The 21,906-nt window shown below is 34.9% G+C and overlaps 1 protein-coding gene and 1 long non-coding RNA gene across 7 annotated transcripts; one reads left to right on the top strand and one right to left on the bottom strand.

Moving 5' to 3' along the window:
- Positions 1–745: 745 nt before the first annotated feature.
- Positions 746–3,773, bottom strand: LOC140015427 (uncharacterized). The gene is made up of 3 exons (XR_011822086.1): positions 3,345–3,773; positions 1,726–1,781; positions 746–951 (listed from the first exon to the last, which is right to left on the bottom strand). It is a non-coding gene; the product is annotated as an uncharacterized lncRNA (long non-coding RNA).
- Positions 3,774–5,773: 2,000 nt separating this feature from the next.
- Positions 5,774–21,829, top strand: LOC113712476 (origin of replication complex subunit 3). Of its 6 annotated transcripts, none has more exons than XM_027235923.2 (18): positions 5,778–7,858; positions 8,002–8,078; positions 8,496–8,684; positions 8,783–8,969; positions 9,442–9,611; positions 9,713–9,843; positions 11,038–11,311; positions 11,415–11,492; positions 11,764–11,840; positions 11,949–12,036; positions 12,541–12,752; positions 13,725–13,794; positions 17,134–17,219; positions 18,198–18,287; positions 19,006–19,081; positions 20,315–20,442; positions 20,651–20,833; positions 21,460–21,829. In XM_027235923.2, exons 2-18 carry the CDS (start codon positions 8,034–8,036, stop codon positions 21,563–21,565), a joined length of 2,190 nt encoding a protein of 729 aa, XP_027091724.2. In that variant the 5' UTR covers positions 5,778–7,858; positions 8,002–8,033; the 3' UTR covers positions 21,566–21,829. The 6 variants fall into 6 exon arrangements, with proteins under 6 accessions (XP_071923602.1, XP_071923601.1, XP_027091724.2 ...); XM_027235922.2 differs by having other exon boundaries at positions 7,998–8,078; XM_027235924.2 differs by having other exon boundaries at positions 5,778–7,891; positions 7,998–8,078.
- The last annotated feature ends 77 nt before the right edge of the window (positions 21,830–21,906 follow it).

Genomic DNA, 21,906 nt, shown 5'->3' with positions numbered 1-21,906 from the left:
TGAACTTGAACAGGTATACTCGAATATTATCCTTCTTCATTTTGATGTGCGGGCCCAAAAAGGGGTTGAACGGTGGTTGGAGAATGACGTGAAGTGGTGAAATACTTGATAGTATTATGGAATAACATTGACGGAGTGTCAGCAAAATCTTTGGATCTTGATCAAGCTACTTGAACAAGCTCATGAGAGCCCCGTATCCTTTTAAATGAATATGTTAATTCTTAATTGAAGTGTAATTGCTCGATCTTGTGGTGAATTACATTCTTTGTGGCTTGAATATTATATTATTGTTTCCATGATCTTCTTGGAACCCCAATGAGCAAAAACTCACTCTTTTAATTTTGTTTTCCTTACAAGGCGCTAGCGCTTGGGCGAGTGACCAGGAAGTACCGAGTTTTATCTAAATCTTTTGCTTTAGCATAGTTGTACCGACTCTAAATTTTGTTTTTGTGAGTTGGGAACTCGACTTTTGTAAGCTGAATTAGTAGTGTATGTGGCGACCCCACTTCCCCCTAAGGCGAACCAGAGGGTTGGCGGGCCGTCTGCCTAACTCTCGCCAGGACTCACGCAAGCACACTAACCCAAAACCTTCCGAAGATTAACCTAAGCTATTACAATAGCAAATCTTCCAAAATAAATCAATTGTTAACATCACATTAACTTCAAAGATAACAGCATCCGAAGTTAGCCAATCGGCGGCTCCTAAACACCTCACGCGTTACATTCAAGAAGTAAAGTCTTACAGTTTCCAAAACATAAAATTTCATACAGCCCGAATATATATACACATACAAGCCAAATATTATAATCAGGGTTTACACTTTTCCAGCTTCAAGTGGCAATCTCAAAACAAAACTATATCGTTTAATTCAAATACATTACAAGCCACAAAACGAAGTAGATACATTCTTAAGAAGATATAAGTAGCTCAGATTTCTCAAACCTCAAGACCTGTCAAGGAAAACAAATAAACGTGGGGTGAGCTAAAGCTCAGTGGTGCCCCAAAACATGCAATCAAATAAACAGATAGCAAGTATTGAATTCGAATTAACGTAAACAAATAGGAAAGCGAATAACAGCACAAGGTAGGATACAGGGGCTCTCAGGAGCCATTTGCCTCGCTTGATCAAAAGTTATCGTAGTTGACCCTCCGTCAACTCTCACTACTTACAGTCCATGTAGATTCTCTTATTTTTCTTACTCCGGCCACCAGACATACCCCAGCTCCGGGCCCGCATGACAAAATAAAGGAAGCAGTATACTCGAGATATACCCTTAGGAAATTGGTCGAGGGATTCACCCAGCGACGTTATGTCCAACACGTGGTTACCAGGTCAGGATAAGAGGCCCTCCCACCCTTAAGGTGTGGTACATTCCCCTGCCTGGTGACTTAGTACTTGAGATAGGATAAGAGACCCTCCCACCCTTAGGTGTGGTACATTCCCCTACTCAGTACTTAGCAAGTATTCCAAGGTTTTAGCACTTGAGATAGGATAAGAGGCCCTCCCACCCTCAGGTGTGGTACATTCCCCTACTCAATGCTTAGCAAGTACAAGCAAGCTATTTCACGAGAATATTTCAAGCAAGTCACCACTCGAAAGAACTAGTGCGATAAAGTACACACTGCCCACTTCGATGGATCAGAAAAACCATTTTCCGATTATCACATATCAAGTCAAGAAAGCGCTTTAACCAAGTAGGCGTGGAACAAGCAGGGACACTCACCACGAGTGAAGTTCAAAAGTCAAGCTGGGAATCGTAGTCCACGTCTTCGTTAAACCCTAGAAGATTCAAGTTTTAAAAACTATAAGTTTTACTAAACGAACCCTTGGTTTATAAATAAAAGATTATCTTGTATGAAACTAGCTTAATTCCTCGAAACAAATCAATAACCTTCTCTTAAAATTAAAACTGGGAAAGGAATAAAATGGTCCGTGTGGTTTCTTTTTAAAGGTATTTCCCTTCTAGAAGCAAACTAGAGCCAAATTAGTTTTAAACAAGGTTTCTTGTCGAACAAATTTTCTATGTCTTTTATTTTGAAATTATTCGAATCTAGTGTTTTTAACAAATTTTCTCTAAACAACTAGTTAAGGTAATTTTACGAAAACTTAAAGTTTAGTAGTTATTGCAATTACTCCCTAAAAGTAATAAAACTGGTTTAAGCAAAGAAAAGCATAACTAGTCGGCAAGGTTTTAAAAGTCCCAATATCTAAGTTTTAATATTAACGTACTAAACTTAATATATATAACTTAATATTAGGGCAAAATATTCCCACAAGATTTGATTTAAAGATACTTGAATTCAAAAGACTAGAACGGACTTCACGATTCCAATTCATTTGCACATTATATTCCAAGTCGCCAATATAGCAAAAACACAATTCGAACATCAATTTCACTAGGGCTTCATCAATCATTAGCCCTAGGTCTCAACAGATTCAATTCTAATCAAAATCAACCAAAGGAAGTCCAAAGTATTAAAACAATTCCAAATCACAAATCGTGGACCTTCCAAATGCATTTCAACCAATCACTTGAACAAATTCACCAAAAATTAAATTATTGCAAAACTACTCAAATGGTCAAGAGCTTCATCAATCATTAGCTCTTGACAACCAATACTCACTTTCAAACACCAATCCATTCAAAACAAGAAGAAAAACTACAGCCAACTAATTGATCATCAATCCAACTTTTCCTTGACTAAATCAGTGTTTTAAATACTCAAGTTCAACATGCAAACACTTAGCTAGCTAATTAACATCTCTCGTTCAAAATCAGATTCAATTAACAACTACAAACATCCCAAAAATCCAGAAATTCATTCGGCTCTTCTTGGATAATCTTGCATGCAGCAGATTTTCTTGTTTATTTTTGTTTCTAGCTTAGCCGGACCAAAACACTTCATGCAAGGCTTAATCATTTAATTTTAATTAGTCAAACACCTAACCAAGTGGAAATCAAACACGTTCCAGCAAATTTCATGCTAAAATACTCAAGCAATTTCCAAAACAACTTCAACGGCTAATCTGGAAAAATTAGTTCAGCAGCCCAGAAATTTTCTAATAAGTTTTCCAGCCATGCGACCGAAACTCCTAGCCATAAAGTTCACATGCAACACTAAGTAAGGAACTTATCTATCAGGTTGATCCAAGATTAAGCTCAAATCATCACAACCCAGCAAATTAAAACCAAAATTTCCAGCTCAAGCTCTCGGCAGCTTCATTTTCTTCTCAAACAGATTTTTCTATAACTTAAGTTATCATCTAGCCACACAATCTCACATGCACGCTTATAGTCAGCTTCATCAACCCATAAACATCTCCTATAAGTTCAGAAATTACCTTAGCTTGAAGCCTAAAACACACGACTAGCTGCTGCAAACTCTTCCCTCTCGGTCAGCCCAGAAATGCAGCCCGTCACTCCTCCTCTCTCTTGTCCAAGCTTGCGACTGAAATGGAGAATGTTTAGCTCTCAGTCCTCTTCACTAACTCACGGCTAGATTAAAGAGTGAACAGCAGGTCTCCCTCCCTCTTCTTTTTAATTTACGGCCGGAAGGAAACAACGAGACACTCAGCTCTCCCTCTCGGTCGATACTTCCAAGGTAGTTGTTTCCTCACAGCTCACGGCAGAAAGCAAATGGAAGTGTACTATTATAGTGGATTGGAAATGGTATAGTGTGGAGTGTATGGTTAATGGGGTGTATATATTGAGGTTATCGTGAGTGGGGTTGGTCGGCAAAAGAAATGGAAGATGCTGGAATGAACCGACAGAAATTGGAATTGTTTGGAAATGAGTTGCTTCTAGCATTTTTTTTTCTTCGTGGCTGCATGGTGATTTTAACTTGGAAAAGGCTAATTTGGTCTTTTTACATTTCATCCAAATTTCCACTTAAGCCCTTCAATCCTAAACTAACTCCAAGATTTCCTAAATATAAATCAAATGCCTACTAATATACCAACCTTGAAAAATTCAATTATCGAGATACAACGTCCCTAAAATAATTATAAAGAGCTTTAACCTAAACGTTTCGTCTTAATTCTAGTTTTCCTTAGCACCTATCGTCGTTAATACTTAAAATTAGTTATTGGAACCAAAGAATTAAAATATAAACAATGGCACACTCAACATCAAGAAAAATTACCTTTACTTGGCAAAAATTCAAATAATCTAATATCTTGCACAATTGAATTATTTGTAATCTAAAACAAATTATTTTTGCACACTTATTTAAGACCAGATAATAACAACGTTTATTAAAGATCTAAAATGTACATGCAACACGTACATATATGTATATTTATAATTTCAAGGTTTTTACGTTCTTGGCGAACTTAGTATACTTGTATCGATTTTATCTAGAATTTACCAAATTCATCTTATTACTAAGGTTCCTATTAACACTTAACATTATTAACGATTAAAACTAGCTATCGGAATTCAAAGAAATTAATTGTTAAATCAATGAAATAATTTACCTTCGAAATATGAATTTAATGTAACTAAACTAGGAAATTTAATAGTTTAGCACAATTCTTTTATTTTGCACATAAAATTTATTTCTACGCACTTATTTAAAAACAATTAGATTTAATGCTAAAATCTATTAAAGAATTATAAATGCAAATGAAATATGCACTAATATTTATATATATATTTTCAGGGTTCTCACAGTGTATCTTAAGATTGAATTGATCACTATCTTATGTGTTTGTCCAATGATCGTTTTGTACTATCGTATTGAATATATGACTCTTGCTTTGAAGGTAGTTACACTTGTAACTAAGGTTTATTAATAAGTTAGTATTTGAGTCCTAACGAGAGTTGGGCAGGCTACTCGCCGAACCCTTTGGTTTGCCTTAGGAGAAGGTGGGGTTGTCACATCTTCACATCATTGTTTTACATTAGTCGTGGCAAATCATCCATAGGGTGACATCCATAATTTTATCAAATAAAGGGTGACAACAATCATCTGAAAGTTTAGAAAATATACAGGTTAATTACTCTTATATTAAGAGTGTATATACTAATAAATTTGGATATATATACCACATGTGCACTAGACAGCTAGTATATAAACTGTTGTTGCAAGAAAAAATTATTCATATATATAACATCACTAAGAAGTAGAATAGCGCACACACACACACACATATGTATATATGTATGTATGTATGTATATATAGATGGATTAATTTTATATACACTAACGGTATATATATTATTAGGATTGAGTGCATGATAACTAAAAAAAATTTAAAAAGATTAAAAAATCCAACTTTGAGATAAAATTCGAATTTTGTATATGATATATGTATCAAATCGTGATAGTATATGCACTGTTAATATATATATATATATAAAAGATTTATTAATATATACATTTATAAGAGTGTGTTTATTAAATTAGATAACATGAAAGCGACACATATTTTATGCATATTTGTGATGTATAATTTATTACATAGTGCAAATTTCAATATAATTGTATTCCATAAAAAATATGTATATCAATATTAAATAAAAAATATTAAAATAGCACAAATCATATGTTCATTTCATAACACAAATTTCAATGTAATTGTGTCATGTGAAAACTAAAAATTAAGAGCAAATTTCATACAAATTCCAAAAATTAAAAATGAGGAAGTACTTTCTACAATATAGGGCTTGTTGGCAAACGAGATTTTTGCCAAGTTTTTTTTAACAATTTAGTTATATAATCTAAAAAAATTTATCAAAAATTTTAAAATGCACACTCAAAATACTCAAAAACACACACAAAATTTCCCTTCTTTCCTTTCTCTTTCTTCCTCCTCCACCTCAATGCACCACCTCGCTGTTGCACAACTCCTATCTTTTTTTTGCTTTGCTTCCTTTCTCTCCTGTCTCCCTCTTCTCACTCTCTCTCTCTCTCTAGCCACCTCCTTGCCCCTCTCTCTCTCTGCCACCCTTCCCTTTACACCAACGCAAAGCTGGTTGTCGGACTAGAGCGGGTCAATGATCATAGTGACCAGATCTGGTCGCGTGACCAAATCTGGCTGTGCGACCAGGGTTGCGCGGGGGAAGAGGGTGGCCAGGTGAGGGAAGGGGAAGGAAATGGCGGGGGAGAGGGAAGGAGTTTTTATTTTGCCATTTGGCCAATTTTAACTTTTTATTTGAGTAGTTTTTAAGTAGTATATTTTTAGTAACAATTATTTTTATTTTTATTTTTTTCACCCACTTTTTTTTTTCCTTTTTCACTTTCTTAACCATAGCACCTTTAAATCAATCATTTAATTTCTTGCTTTATATACATTTGTATTAATTATGCCTTTCTAAACCTTTTTGTCAATTACCTCATAAATTTTCTATTTTTTAATTATTTCCGTAATCACATTTTCTATCCTTATTATTTGATTTTATTATATATTACTATTACTAAAATTTGAATAATTTTCACTCTTTCTAAAATTCAGTATTAGTTCCTATTTTGAGAGGTTGTTGAGTTGGTTACTCTGACTTTTCGCCAAGTGGACATTCTATCTTTTTGCCACATGGCTAAGTTTAATTTTTTAATTTAGTAGATTTTACATATTTTATTTTTGGTAATAATTAATTCTATCTTTATTTGTTCATATTCTCTTTTCTTTTTTGACTTCCTTAACTATAGCAACTTTTAAAGCATTTAAATATTTTGTTCTTGGTAATAATCAATTCTGTCTTTATTTTTTCGCCTACTTATTCATTTTTTTCTTTTTTCACTTCCTTAACTATGGCAACTTTCAATCAACCTTTAATTATTGACTTTATATAAGTTTGTATTAATTATGCCTTTGTAAACTTTTTCGTCAATCACCTCGTTGTTTTTGTTTTTTAATTCTTTTTCAATCACTTTTTCTATCCTTGTTAATTATTTGGTTTGATTATATAGTCCTATCAATAAAATTTGAATATTTTCTAGTCTTTCTAAAATTTAGTACATCTATCATAACTTTCAATAAATTTATCATATCATAGAATATGTCATTGAATAATTAATTGTTCAGTTTTCTATATGGCAAGTTGGTGACTTGACTACTCTAATATTATACTAAGTGGAAGCCCTATCTTTTTGCCACATGTACATATTTCATAATTTATTTGCTCAGTCTTTAGTGTTTTATTTTTCTAACAAGAATTAATCCTACTTTTTTTCACCAACTTTTTTACTTCAATTTTCATAATTATTGTGTTTTCCACCAGTAATTCAAGTAAGCAAAATTGAATATCCCATTCATGAATTAACAATTTTTTATTGTATTTAACTTCAATATTTTTACTTAGTATTTTAAATTCTTTGATATCAGTATTTGTTACAAAGGAAAAGATAAAAAAAATCTAGAAGATAAAAATGCTCGTATAAATACACAGATGAATATCTAGTCAAAAAAAATTGAAGAATGATGCTGTATAATAATTTCTAAAACTGAATAGCACTCAGCCCACCCAATTATCAAAATCCACCCAAATGGCATTTTTAACGAAACAACTTATGTCATTGTAGCCCATTGCCAATACCCACTCCAACCCAGCAGCCACTTCCGCTCTCCTCTCCGGTCTCCACCTTTTCCCTCCATTCTTGTCGACTGAAATAGACATCGTCCTAATGGATGCCTGGAAACAAGGCCTAAAGAAGGCCTGGTGGTAACTTTCCTTTCCCCAGTGGTTTCCTGGAAACAAGGCCTAAAGAAGCGCCCTTCACCTGCTCCTTGCATATGGATGCCTCAGTCGCCCTTCTCACTCCCCATTTCATTCCTCTTCTGCTCCTTCTTTTCTCTCGGACCCACTCGCTGTTCTTTAGAAGGGTTTTCAAAAGACAAGTTTTGCCTAAAGACTGGTTCGGAGATCTGTTGCTTACTGGTTTTTGCTTGTATTTTTCCTTGCATTGATTTTGTCCAATGGGTTTTAGTTTAACAATGTTTTTGTGATGTTCTTGGGGGATTGTCTTTGTCTTTTCTGTAACTGTTGTTATGCAGACAGGTTTCTTGATTTGGTCCTGAGTTGAAGCTCACATGGCGACAAGCAATCCAGTAGTTGTGGATGAAAATAGCCTCCAGGTATTTTGATTCTCTACCTTTAGTTACCACTGCTTATCAATATGGTCGAAGTGGCACATCACAACAAATGTAGTATCTTTACTCTTAGTTCTGAGGCAAAATAGACTAAGGAGTTTTTTTAATCTCAGTTCATGGAGCATTTAGCTAAACAAGTTGAAATTAAGAAAGAATAAAAATCAAAGGGGGCAATAAAGTGGGGAAGTTTAATATGATTGCCACGCTTGGTTAGTATGTCTAAATATCACAGTCAGTGTAATAGTGATGCCTGTTTTTATAGCTTGAAGGCATGCAGGAGGGTATCGCTTTAATGAATTTGCTTAGTGGTCGTGTAATGTTAATATGTCGGCTAAAGGTTGAATAAGTCTGACTTATTAGAGTGCTACTGTTGATTGAACATTTTTCTTTGCTTTTCTGCAGCCCTTTTTTGTTCTGCACAAGGCATCACAGCCACCACGCAAGACTTCTGGAAAAACCAAAAGAAGGATTGACTTATCACCTCTAGATCCCCACAAATCCAACAATGGCTCTGTGGAAGATTTGGATTGTTTTGGAATGCGCTTGCAGACTTTCCATTTCTTTTGGTCCAAAATCGAAGTTGTTACTAAGGTTGGCCCTCCTTTTTCTACTTAATATCTCTATGCTTAAGGTAGAAAAATTAGAATGATGATGTGTCAAATTTGCTGATAAGTAGTAATTGATTCCAGGATGTGTTGAGAGAGATCAATGGCGATGTTTTTGATAAGATAGGTTGCTGGATACGCGAGTCGTTTGATGCTATTTCATCATGCAAAGTATCTGATCTCTCGCAGGCAACAAATTCATATCCTCTTCTACTTCCAGCCAGTCATCTTACTTTGTCTAAGCAACTCTTTACTGGTCTTGTTTGTACTAGTAAGTTGCACTTTCTAGAATCACATAATAGAATGTGCAATATTTTGGTGCCCTGCTTTGTATTTCTCTCAATTGAATATCATGTCTTCTGTTTCACATGTCCCGTCAAAATTTGACTACTGATGATTTTGTGCTAATCATTACTGTATATCCTGTTTCTCTATGGTCTTCATTCTTGCTGTTAAAATCTTAATTATCTTAATGAAAAGTGACAAAGCTCTTCTTTGAATATCTCATGAAAAGGGATACTTTGGAATCTGTGAAAATGTGAAAAGGACTTATTTTCTTTTTGAATAAAAAGTCATTTAGTTTGGATTCAAGTTTAGGGCTCTGGTATTTGAGTGCAGTCGACTGGTTCAGGTTTTGAACCTCATGCGTATTTATGCTGCCCCAATAAAATCTGTAATTTCAAAAGCATTTTTTTCTGTTCATTTCATGTTCTGTAATTGAGGATGTGGTTGACCATCTGCAGAAAATATGGAGTTTGTTGATGATATTCCCACATTTACGGAGCTCGCGCAACATCTGAAGTCTTGCGGATGCCATGTAGCTAATCTTTCATCCTTGGACTTTTATGAGAAGAATGGAATAAGTAATTGTCTCAGAAATTTGTTGCGGCAGTTTCTAACGGGTAGCACCGATGTAAGTGACAAAGCTATCCCTGTGTGTTTTGGCCTGAATTAATTGTGTCAGTTAAAATGCTTTGTGATACATATTCATGTTGTCATTTTTGGGTTCCCTAGGCTGCTGATATTTCTAGCTTAGCTTCATGGTATCATGAACAAGATAGATACGAAAACCCTATTATTGTGATTATTGAGGGTATAGAGAGGTGCTGTGAGTCTGTCCTGTCTGATTTCATCACTCTATTAAGGTACGTTAGTTTCTTAATGATCTTTCTTAGAAGACATCCTTTTCTCAGTTGACATTAGTTTCTTAATTATCTTTCTTAGAAAACATGCTCTCCTCAGTTGATAGGTTGGCTGAAACTTGTGGTAAAATTTCCTGCCTTTACTTCCATCTTTTCATTCTTAGTTCATCTTGGAATTGAAATAGCAGTTTTTTATAACTACCATTAATAATTTGTCATTGTGCTGTCTTTCACTTATCATTCCTGCAATCAATTTTGATTGCTGACTTTCCTTTCAGGTTTTTTGGATGCTAAAATTTTGATGAATTATAGGATTACTACTTACAATCTGCAGTTTTAATCACAACTGAATGTTATCCATGGACTGACTGTGAGCTAACGTAAATTTTGCATATGGATTCTGCATTAGATAGGCTTACACGATGTTGAAAAACCCCATTGCCAAGTTTGCATGTACAACCGTCTTAGGTTGAAAAGCAAATTCTACTACACTAATTGTTATATTGCTTCCTCATGAAAAGTAAATAGTTGTGTTGATTTGTGTTAGTTACCCAATATGAATTGCAAAACTCGTTGTGTGTATCAAATAGGTGATGGCTAGTAATAGCTGATGAAGCTAACTATAGTGGTGAGGTAATCACATAAATTTGTTAAAAACACAAAGACGAACTTCTTGGGCTTGATTAATCCAGTTGCCTAATTTTTCTGAATCGTTTGTAGACAACATGAAGTAGCGCAATTTAAACCTTGAACCTCTGTTGTCCATTCTGGATGATCAGACATCATATAGTTCTTTCTTGCAGAGGCAACCTTCCTTTTCTCAACTAAGAAATTTAGCATTACTAGGTTAATCATCCTTTCCCCATTCAATTGACCGAAAACTAGATGCCGTTTCGACAAATAAGGTTTTTCATACAAAGTATGTATCTCTGCATGCGTATTGTGATTATTCCTTTTCACTATCTTGAACATAAGTTTAACTGGTGAAGCTTCTTATTGCATATTACAAAAATTAAAGACTTGCACTAGCCAGATGCTGAGCTGTCAAATAGCCCTCTATAAACAGAAATAGGAAGTTCTGTTACACAGATTTTTGCAACATGCATGTTTGTCTGTGAACTCCTCAATGTGCTTTGGTTTTGGCAACATTTTGTTTTCTGCGGTGTATTAACATGCTTACTGATATGCTCTTATCAGTGAATGGACTGTTAAACTTCCTATAATCCTGATAATGGGAGTCACAACCATTGTTGATGCACTGAGAGATATATTGCCTTCAAGCACACTTCAGTATCTGTCACCTTCTAAATTTGTGTTGGAATCACCAACTGAGAGGATGGATGCAGTCATCGAGTCTGTCCTTGTTAAATATGGTACTTGTTTCTGCTTGGGCCATGAGGTAGCAACTTTCCTCAGAAACTACTTCTTAAGGGAAGACGGAACACTTACATCATTTATTAGAGCCTTCAAGGTTGGTATGCAGTGTATGTCTTGAAGATAGCTTACTGAAGCCAAACACAATGCTTATGTGTCTTTTTAACTGTTTTCTTCTTCCAATAACCTGTCCATTGCAGATGGCCTGTGCCCAGCATTTCATCTTATATCCATCAGGCCTTGCAATTTCTGGGTTACTAGAGAATAAATACTCTCATGTAAGATCTATGTGTCGACTTTTCTTAGTTCTTTTTTTTTTGGGGTACTTCAACCTCATTAACGTGGGACTGCTCGTAGGATTGTATTTCCACTTTGGTATCTATTTTGTCATGTTGTACTCTGGTTTCTTAGGCAGTTGAGCTTTGGTTGATGGTGTTGAGAAAGTAATTAGGCATAAACAAATTCTTTAGCCATTTGGGCTTTGATGGCTAGTAAGCTTTGAATCAGAAGAAAAATATGTCTCATATGTCATGCTATTGATTGTCCTAGGACCTGAGCTATGGTACTATTGCTTCACTCCAAGGAAGTATAGTCAAGCAGGCCTTTGGTCTTCCATCTCAGCTTAGGTACCTAAGGAAGCTGTTTCTGAACTTTAGTCTTCTGATGAACAATGAATACATGATATCACAGAAAGAGAGTATGGCTTTCTAAGTTTGGTTTACATATTTTGGTAGGAATAATCAAGTTGAACCAGATGGAGATATATTCCATGATCTGACAGAAATACAGAGGCATTGGCATCTATGGAGCTCTTTGGTTATGGTACATTTTATTCTCCATTCTCGGCTATTGCTAGCATCTTTACTGTAGCTTCTTGGTTATTGGCAGACAGCTGGAACATTTTAGTGTTACTAATTGATTTAATATGGGTTAGCTACATGGTTATCCTTCTAGTATTTTCGCTTAATATTCTGCGGTTTGAAATGAATTTCTGTGCAGTTATTATTAAGAATATAAAGCACAACATTTGCCCTTGCAGGCTTATTGGCATCTCATTTATCTATATCAGTCTTGGAGATATTTTGGTTACACTTGTAGCCTTAGTGGCATCTCATTATTTTGCATCCAAATAGTTTTTTTAACACCCTTCACTCTTGTTTAAACTTAAAATTTTTTTTGAGAATTATGTTATAGTTTTTTCTTCTTGCCCTGTATCCTTCTCCGGTTTTATATATTGAGAGATGTTTTTTTTGGTGAATACTTATTTTAAGGAAGTTAGGTCTAGCAATCATTTCACCAATTTTTGACAGATAAACTTTGTTGCAGTGCATTTATGAAGCTGCAAAGTATCAGAAAACTAAATTGTTGGATTTATACTGTGAGGTTCTTGATCCTCAGCTGTACAAGGCTGAGGCTTCTGGTGATCAGGTTGCATCCAGATACAGTGGTAGCCTGTGTTCAAAAAGTCACTGTTTATTGGGAAAGCATCCTTCCTTGGAAATGTGCGGTTCCATTTGTCAGGCAGCCCGTGGACTAAGGTATGTGGTTGCAGTTTCTTTTGGTTAGGAACACATTAAATTATTTCATTTCATTGAGCTAAGAAGTACATCCAGAATTCTGTTCTGTCTTGTCAGTGTTCTAGGCAACTAAATCTCCGTGCTTTTCTTTAAACATGTGCTCTAGTTCACTCAGCTGCAGCTTGACCTAGATGAAGTACAGATGTTCGAGCTCTTAATCTTGTTCACAAAGACTTAAATAGACAAATGCAGCCTCATTTTTAAGCATTTTAATCCATAAGATATTTTGTATGTCAAGTAGATCAAAGAAATGAAGGTTTGTAGAAACCTAGTAATTGAATATGACTCCAGGCAGTAGAATTTAAAGCAATTGTTCATTGTCTGTTTTTTGCCTGGAAATCATTTTAGGATGCCTAAAAGAAGCTTCATAGTCCATGTTTCTTTTATGTATTCCAGCAATCCGGATAGTTACTCTTGATAGAGTTTAGTTCTGAATATTGAAGGTATATATATATATATATATATATATTTGGACATTAGCATGATGTGGATAGGGTGTTGACATCTTTTCTGCCCAAGTGGATTAAATGTAACCTTCAGCTACATGATATTTTTTTATTTTGTCAAATCAACTAATACAACTTCTCATCTCCATGTACTGCTCTCAATTTTTCAAGTGAAATTCTTGTTTTACATTGTGCACTATTAAAGCTTAGGGTATTCAGTTTTCTGTGATATTCCCTCTTGATGGCAAATGTCTGAGGTGTCTTTCTCATTAATGAATTGACCAATGAACTGTATACTTTAAACCTAACTGCCCAAAAAATTGATGTGTTGATATCGTGCTCTTAAACATGCTAAGATTGGAGTACTGCACAAAATTGCTATTAACCAATCACATACACTGTATGTGGGACAAACTTGTCACAAAAATATTTATGTCATGCCATTGAATCATAGCGTCATCAACCAATTGATTTGTTGTATTCTTAGGGATTTACCAGCTAAGGAGTTGTGGCAGTTGCTGATGAAATGGAGTGAACTGACCAATGGCACAAGTGAGGTGAGCTTATTGTTCTTCTTTACTTTAAGTTGAGGCCTTCTTGTGGTAGTAACTTCTTGTTGTTGATAGAGCTCTTGTAGCTCTTATTTTGGGATGTCCATATCATTTATTTGTTTAGTCATCTGAAACCAAGATTAGAAGTTTTCTTTGAATATGAACATCATGATTGCTTCTAAAGATGTCATTTGGTCACAGAACTAAGCATCTTATTTGCAATTTATAACCATATTTTATTAGAAAGGGTCACGCCTAGCAAACTTCTTGGACCAAAGTAATAGATCAAACTATTTAAGCAACTTGGTTGACAATGGTTATAAACAGTAGTCTGAGTCCCACTTGATGATTGAGCGAATCATGGTTGTGATCATTTTATTCATGTGTTCTGTCACATAGATGAAGTAATGTGCATTTTCAATAGTTTCAGCTATAAGATTAACTGCTTAACTGCTTTGAGCTGTTAAGAGTGGAGAATTATCTTCTTTTTTTTTTTTTTTTAAGTTCCATATCTTTTATTGATACCCCCAGTACCAAAAGTCAGGGATTTTTAGGCCATTGCAATTGAAAAAGTCATTGTGTACAGTAGGAAAACCAAAACTGCTACACTACGTACAAAAACAGTCAAAACAGGATAAAAAAACAGCAAGAGAGATTCCTAGTTCCAAACAGAAATTCTATTTAGCCTGCTGCCTAGTCGCTGGTCTCCAACCAAGCAAAATGCTTCTGATACCCATCAATGACCTTTTGCTGAGTCCTGAAACATGTCTAAGCAACATTAGAAGTGCGTTCAATTGATCCAATATCGGTGAATCTAGGAAGCAGGATTCAGTTTTGTCAAAACGTGTGGAATATCTTACTTTTTTTGGGCAGATTGCATTTCCTCATTCAGCTAGCAATGCTAGTAGAAATTTGTAGAACTATTCCAAGTAATTCTGCTAGGAGAGATGGCTGAGTGGTTGATAGGCCTGGTCAGAAGAAGAGGGTTTGATCTAAATGAATGAAACAGAAGAAATCCAAGTGAAAAAGGAGGGCCAACTATTTTGATTTTAATCTTAGTAAAGGCAAGAAAGATAAAAAAATCCAGTTTCATAATGGTGACATTTAATTGCTTGAATTTTCTAACAAAATCATGTTATTATCCTCTGCCTCCGCAACTCATATACAGCAGTAGCAAGAGCTATCCTTCTATACAACTTATAAAATTGTCCTGAGAGCAATGTGGGATATATGTTGCAACTTACCGGTCCATCCTGCAATGGGCTTAAACAATAGACACTTCTCAAATAGCTTTCTGAACAAGGTAAGAGAAACACAAGAAGAATAAAGGATCTAGTGTTTTAGCAGCTTGTGAACATAAAACGCACATCAGATCCACATCAATTCCCCTGGCAAGTAATCTGTCCTTGTTAGATAGCCTTATTGTTCAATAAACTTCTAAACGACAGATAGTGACTGATTATACTATCTACTTGTTGGACCTTGATATTATTGAATTTGTCAAGTCCATTTTCAATCTGTCATTTTTTTAATTTGTGCTTATATAATTTTTTCTGCAAGCTTTAATCTATTCTGGTGATTTTAAAATGTATTTAGAGTTACAATAAAAGGTGAAATGGTTGGCAAGAATTATCTTGCTTTTCTTTGATGGTCTAATACTGTTGTTAATTGGAACTTGGAATGAAGATATTAAGATAAAAGAAGAATTATCTTACTAAAATGTATTTAGTTTGTTAATTTTTTTGGAATCTTTTTCTAGATTCAATTTCTGCGAGGTTTATTCCATTTTGTGGTAAGATCATGCATGCAAATCTATTATCTATTGGATAGATATATCATGAGGGATTGCACTGATCCTTTTGTGTTCTGGCCATGTCCTTTTCCTCTCATGAGAAGGTTTACATATCTTGTGAGGAACATTATAGTAGTTATTACTGTTGTAGGATTTTGAGTAGTTAGGAAATTAAAACCAGTTCTGTCAGGGTTGATTCTAGCTATGTTAATTTCGGGACCCCACTTGACTAGGGGTTTAGATTTTCCTGTAATGTTTGTCGGTATTACGAGTTAAAGATTTTATATGCATAAGGTGTTAATACTTACAAATGATAATGTTAGAAACCAAACTTTTACTTAGCAAACTTGTTTAGAAGAGAATAAATACTTCATCATTGCTAATGGATTATTGACTGTTCATAGAAAGACCAGTTGTCCAAAGATGAAATGCAAACATAGAGATTTTTACTTGGCAAATTTTTCACTTAGCAAACTTGTTTAGAAGAGAAAACAAATACTTCATCATTGCTAATCGATTATTGACTGTTCATAGAAAGACCAGTTGTCCAAAGATGAAATGCAAACATAGAGATTTTCTTTCCTGAAGGAATTAGGTTTGCACGGCCAATTTGTTTTCTTAAGATCTGGGAATCCCAGTTGACTTTGGAAGCAAATTGGGATGTTCTAAGTTTTACTTTAAATTTCTTATGGTTCTGAGTTCTCTACCAAAATAGTCAGTGTCAATGACATTCAAAACTATATTTCTGGTTATTAGCAATGAATACTGTCCTTGGTGTCAAAAGAGGAGAAGATGATTTTTACAGCGTTGAATTGTTACTGCCTTAAACTTTTAAAAGTTTATAACTAGAAATTCCTTTTGTAAATTTCTTTATTGTGTAATACTTGAGGTAATCATGTTGCAAACCATGTAAAATACTTTTGCTCCTGTTGTCATGTATATTTCTTTTCAGATCACATCTGATCCTCCTATTTGAATTGGGATGTTGGTTATTATTTTTTTTTCAATCTTAGTGCAGTATCTTTCAAACTCATGCATGTCAATTGTCCAAAAGCTTTGAGTTTATGCTAATGCATGTTCTTCTTGATATCACATATAGCTTAGTAATCAACAGATTTAGGCTCCACCACTCATCAATTTGTCTTAACAACGAAGTTTTGTTCTATTTTATTTGAGATATTTGCCCTTATGATCTTTGTATTTGCAAGAAAAGTTGGGTGCTTGTACAGTAGCATCTTGCAGTCTCTGTATACTTGGCATCTAACAATTAGCCATATACATGCTTTAATGTCTTAAAATGCCCTGGTCATGTTCTCACACTTACTTTTACAGCAGATTCTTGTGGAAATTTTACCCTTTCTGTGTACTTGGATTCTTCCTTTTCTATTTTGCATTTTTCAGCATGTCTTTACCTTTCAACTATGACTTGCATTCTTGTGGCCGGGGAAGTCTGCAGTGCTACTTGATAGCAGACTTAAATCAATCTTTCTTCTACTTGGCCTGTACATCAATTGATGCTTGATGTAGCCTTAATTATGTAAACCATCATACAGGTCCATGAGAAAATAAAGGAGTTGCAATCTTTGGCAAGGTCTGAGGACAGGATGCATTTGTCTATGCAGCCAATGGACATGTCCAAGTATGTTTCTACTTATTTTTTCTTTGATATGAATAGTGGTATTTTCTAGTGATAGTTCCATTTTCCTTTAACCATAATTACATAATTTTAGTGGGAGATGGAATGATGGTGCTTCATATTATCAGAAAGCTCTTCCTCAAAAGTGTATGCCAGTCTAGTTGTGGAAGCTTCTGGTGCAAAGTCAATATTTGAAAACTAGAGTTATTTTAAAATTCGCTTGGGATATCTCATTTCCTTTCCTTTTCCATATGGTTCCTATACTAAGAATATTGCAGAAATGAGGTTTCTAGGTATGTATATTTTATGAGGGTGCATATTGTTTCAATCTCTTGGTCATGGTCCACTAGGCAGTTCTTGTCTTCCATGTCACTGATATTGGCATCTATAGTTAATTTTGCATAATGCTTTATTGAAGACTAGATAATCAACAGGGTATCAATAGTAAGGATCAGATATTGTCCGAAAATGGTTCTTCAAATTGAATTTGATGGCCTAAACACCATCACACGAGAGAACCAGGGCCTATTCAAACTTTCCATGATTAGCGAATATTTTTTGCATTTTTCAAGTGGAAACATCTTCAGCTACTGCTGTAGAAGTATTGATCCCCAAGGAACCAGTGGTCTTTAGTTTCACAAGTGAGGTGAGAAAAGTCGGATCAGAAGAATGATGCCAATTTGATCTCCTCTACTTCCATTTACTCTGTTGTTACATAAATGGAGATAGGGCTTTTCTGTTTAAAAGTATTAACTTTAATACTTGGCACATGGATTTTTTAAGCTTTGATTCATATTTATTCCTTTTTATTCTTCTCTCCTCAGAATGCCCAGAATTCCATCATGTACTGTTTCTTTTAGCTCCTATATTTATCCAGTTCTTCTATCAATAGCAAATATACAAGTTGTATGTCACATATCGCTTACAGTTGACTTTGTCATTCATCAGCACATTGATGGACATTTTCTCTTCTTGTCATAGTATACATACAACTCGTGGCAACTTAATTTCAGGAAAGGATATGGCCAAACTGAGTGAACAAGCTGCAAGATTGGCCGGTTGTATGGTGCGGTAAGTAGGTCATATTCCTACTTTATGCATTTGGTGCCTTTGTTGTTGAGTGATGAATTGTCAAGAGAAATGTATATTTAGACTGTAACTGGGGGACTGGGAGGAGAGGGAATATATATCTGGTGGGATGGTGAGGACGATGAAACTGTAATGGGAAACCCTGAAAAAGGTGCTTTGGAAAGCTGCAGCAAGGTAAAACCTTGGGTACTCTCTAATTACCTAAAAGGTCACTGAAACTACTTGTGATTGTTCGATTTGCTGACCAAAAGTACAATCAAGAAAAGTGTACTTGAGACTGCACAATGCACAGTATGGACATCATTTTAGAACTTCTATGTTCTTCCTATCTTGATCCTATTAATTTCAAAATTCAACTCCTGTCTAAAGGTCTTGTAAACATATCTATGATAACTCTACACAATGGAACATTTAAAATCTGTAAGTGCTTAAAAGAGAGTTACCAAATATGCTGCAAATTAAACAATTCTTGAAACTGGAGCAAAAGCCTATTTTGCTGATGATTTATGTTTATTCTGCTGTATCGTTATACCTATTTTTAGCCACACACAGATTTGCAGGCCCATGTAGAGAGAGTTTATGTAACTTTTTGTGTAGACTGCTGCAGCTTATGTTAAAAATTATTAACTGATATTCGTGGTTTTACTTTTATTTGTGCGCTCTCCTTGTTGAAGTTTTACCAACTTTTGATGTTTTCCAGGGAATACATGCAGCCAATTGAGTGTATTCCTTTGCATGAAGTTATCTGCTTCAAGAATGTTGACAAACTTCAATCAGTTAAGTTTCGAGGATTACTTTGATCATGTATTTGTTTTAGCTTACAGGTTTCCACTTATCCAATCTTCCCATTCTTTTCAAAGACTGTTTTAGACATTTTGGAGTTCTCTTCAAACTCTTAAGTGGTTTAAAATCATATTATATGTAGCATTGCAGGGCACCAGATTTGATCCAATTAATTAGTAAATTTAGCTTGGAGGTTAACTTCATTACCCAATATCTCTCTCTTTTGATTCTCTGGAAATTGTCTAGTGAATCCAGTTAGATAGTCTACTTCTAACAGAGTGAACAAGAGTACAATCTAGGCTAGTAATTTATAAGCCTGTAGTTGTAACTATATGGAATACATGTAGTTATTGTTATACAGCGTACTTGGGTGTGGAATTCCAAAAACTATGTGTGTGTCTGATGAAAGTGAAGAAGCTCAATCTAGCTGGTATTATCTTGTATGAGAGAGCTTTTACAGATAGAAAACACCTTATCAGAGTACAGAGAATGATAAGAGAGGAGTGTCCCTTGTAAAAAATAAGACTGAAGAAGACAAATCATGTGAGAAGCTCAATCTTGCTTCTAAGAATGTCTTTACTGTAGTCCACTGGCTTTAAATTGTATACACTTAAATTGACTGCGAGTATACAGGGTGGTTATTTAGTAGGGAAGCTTCCTAAGTATTAATAATAGGTTTGACCAGTGAGGATTATGTACCAAAACTAGTATAGGGCACCACAAAAAAATGGATATATGTAGTACTTTATTGTTATCCTTTTGCACCCAAAATTCTACTTCTCTTTGTACTAATTAAGATTTTATTCTGAGAGCACGTCTGTTTTTGTTCATGCTGAAGTTGAAGTTCCAGTATTCCACAATAGAACAGTTGGTGTTCTTGCTTCTTTGCTTGCATCAGATTCAAAAACTAACAGTTATGCAATAATAAAAGGGTTCCTTATTTAGCACCACAATCTCAGTGGACTATCTTCCCTAGCAGTGACTCCTGCAATTTCTTAGTTAGAGTAAGCCAGTTTCTAATAATCCAAACAGCCTATAGCACCACTAAAGCTTCCTTAATTCTCCATGTAGAACTCAGACAAATTTCATAGATCTTGTGCTGGGTACCTGCTATTGTAATTTCATTATGGGGTTACCATGTAAAATTTCTTATTTGGTATTTTGATAATAAAAAGTGAAACAAGTAATATCCATTGGCTTACTTGTCTTTTTCTGCTTCGTGTTAGGCCTTGATTGGAGATCCTAGGACAAGAATTCAAATTGATCTGTTGGAGTCTCAGAAATTCCTCAAGTGTAGTTGCTGCAGAGAAAATGCCTGCATGTCATTGCCATCCATACATGATACCTCAATAATGTAAGTCTTATCTAAGTTTCTCAATTAGATTTTGTTCATAGTTTAATTCAGATAGATTTAAGAGTTATCTGCCTGTGTAATAATCTATTGCAACAAAAGCTCATTACCTTTTCTTATGTCAAGGATATGTAAATTATATTGACAAAATTTCCGTACATGCTGTCCTGAGTCACCAGTTTGACAGGGTTATTTTCACATATTTTCTCAGATATAGCTTAGCTCAAGAACATGGTGACCTTATCAATATCCATGACTGGTTTCAATCTTTTAAAGTGACAATCTCTAAGTCAGGCACGAGAACTAAAAGTAGATTGAAGCAGTCACAGTCACCCTCACCAAAGAAGAGAAAACCTTCGAATGAACCACAAAAGATAAGCGAAGCATCTATTCAGTATCCTTTCACTTTTCCTTTGTGCATGTTTATTGTCATCTTTCAAATTATCGTAGACATTGTCTGCTTATTTGTTTTCTTTAACCTTTTTTTTTCACGGACTATTAAGGATATCGCGTCAGTGAAAGCATTGGTTATGTGTTTATATTGCATCCAGAAGTCGTCAATTCATGCTATTCTACAGGTTTCCCCAGTGGTTTGTCATTATTCTAGGAAGTATGTACTTTGTTAGGGCTCTCTACGACTCACATTTAATGTTCCAGAAGTTGTCTTTCAGAATCATAGCTGGTCTCAGAGTCTCCTTAATTTCTAGCATTGTCATTGACCACAGTTATTTTTTGCACATGAAAGAGAAATATGATCTTCACAAACCTAAATGCTACATACAAGCTTGCAATGCCCCACTCCCCCTAAAACATCCAACGCTTATTTTGCATAAATGAACATTTTTAACTCGCATAGTGAATGTGGACAAAGTGCACATATATTTATTTGAGTTCCTGCAGTCCTGTGTAGACTTCTAATTATGCATCTCTCAGCAATAGATGTTGCATTGAAAGTTTACTTGAAGATTAGGCACAAAATCTGGTGATTCTTCGTATTGATATCCTTAATTATTTCTATAGAGCCAGGTTCTGCAGGGCAGTCTCTGAGCTGCAAATTACAGGATTGATAAGGATGCCTTCAAAGAGACGCCAGGATTATGTTCAGCGAGTTGCATTTGGATTGTGACAAGGACGCAACTGTTGTGTGCTGAATCATACATTTGATGAATAGGATCTGTAAATTCTCATTATTTTTTTTTTCTAGAAACGATAGACGATTTTATTATATTTGTGTATGAACCATACAATTAGTGAGCAAAGGCTCAATTCTCCTCCATTGTTGTTCTCTTGCTTTGATCATTGCAAGTTTAAGAGCCACTACATTGTCCAACAGACTATTCCCTGCGCTATATTCTTTGAGTGCTTACTGAGCTCTCTGAATAATCTTGAATGACGGTCTTCTGCTCTCTTTAAATACTCTCTCATTTCTTGCCTTCAAGATTTGCCAAAGAATATTTACGGTTAGTG

The sequence above is a fragment of the Coffea arabica genome, chromosome 10e (genome assembly GCF_036785885.1).
Source record: "Coffea arabica cultivar ET-39 chromosome 10e, Coffea Arabica ET-39 HiFi, whole genome shotgun sequence".
Taxonomy (NCBI): Eukaryota; Viridiplantae; Streptophyta; class Magnoliopsida; order Gentianales; family Rubiaceae; genus Coffea; species Coffea arabica.
This window is presented reverse-complemented; position numbering and strand designations above follow the sequence as displayed.

Excerpts from the sequence above, each read along its gene's own strand:
- LOC113712476 (XM_027235923.2), top strand. The coding sequence starts at position 8,034 with ATGGCGACAAGCAATCCAGTAGTTGTGGATGAAAATAGCCTCCAG. Across the intron at positions 8,970-9,441 it reads TACTGGTCTTGTTTGTACTA|AAAATATGGAGTTTGTTGAT; the intron begins GTAAGTTGCACT and ends GACCATCTGCAG. Across the intron at positions 13,795-17,133 it reads TGACCAATGGCACAAGTGAG|GTCCATGAGAAAATAAAGGA; the intron begins GTGAGCTTATTG and ends ACCATCATACAG.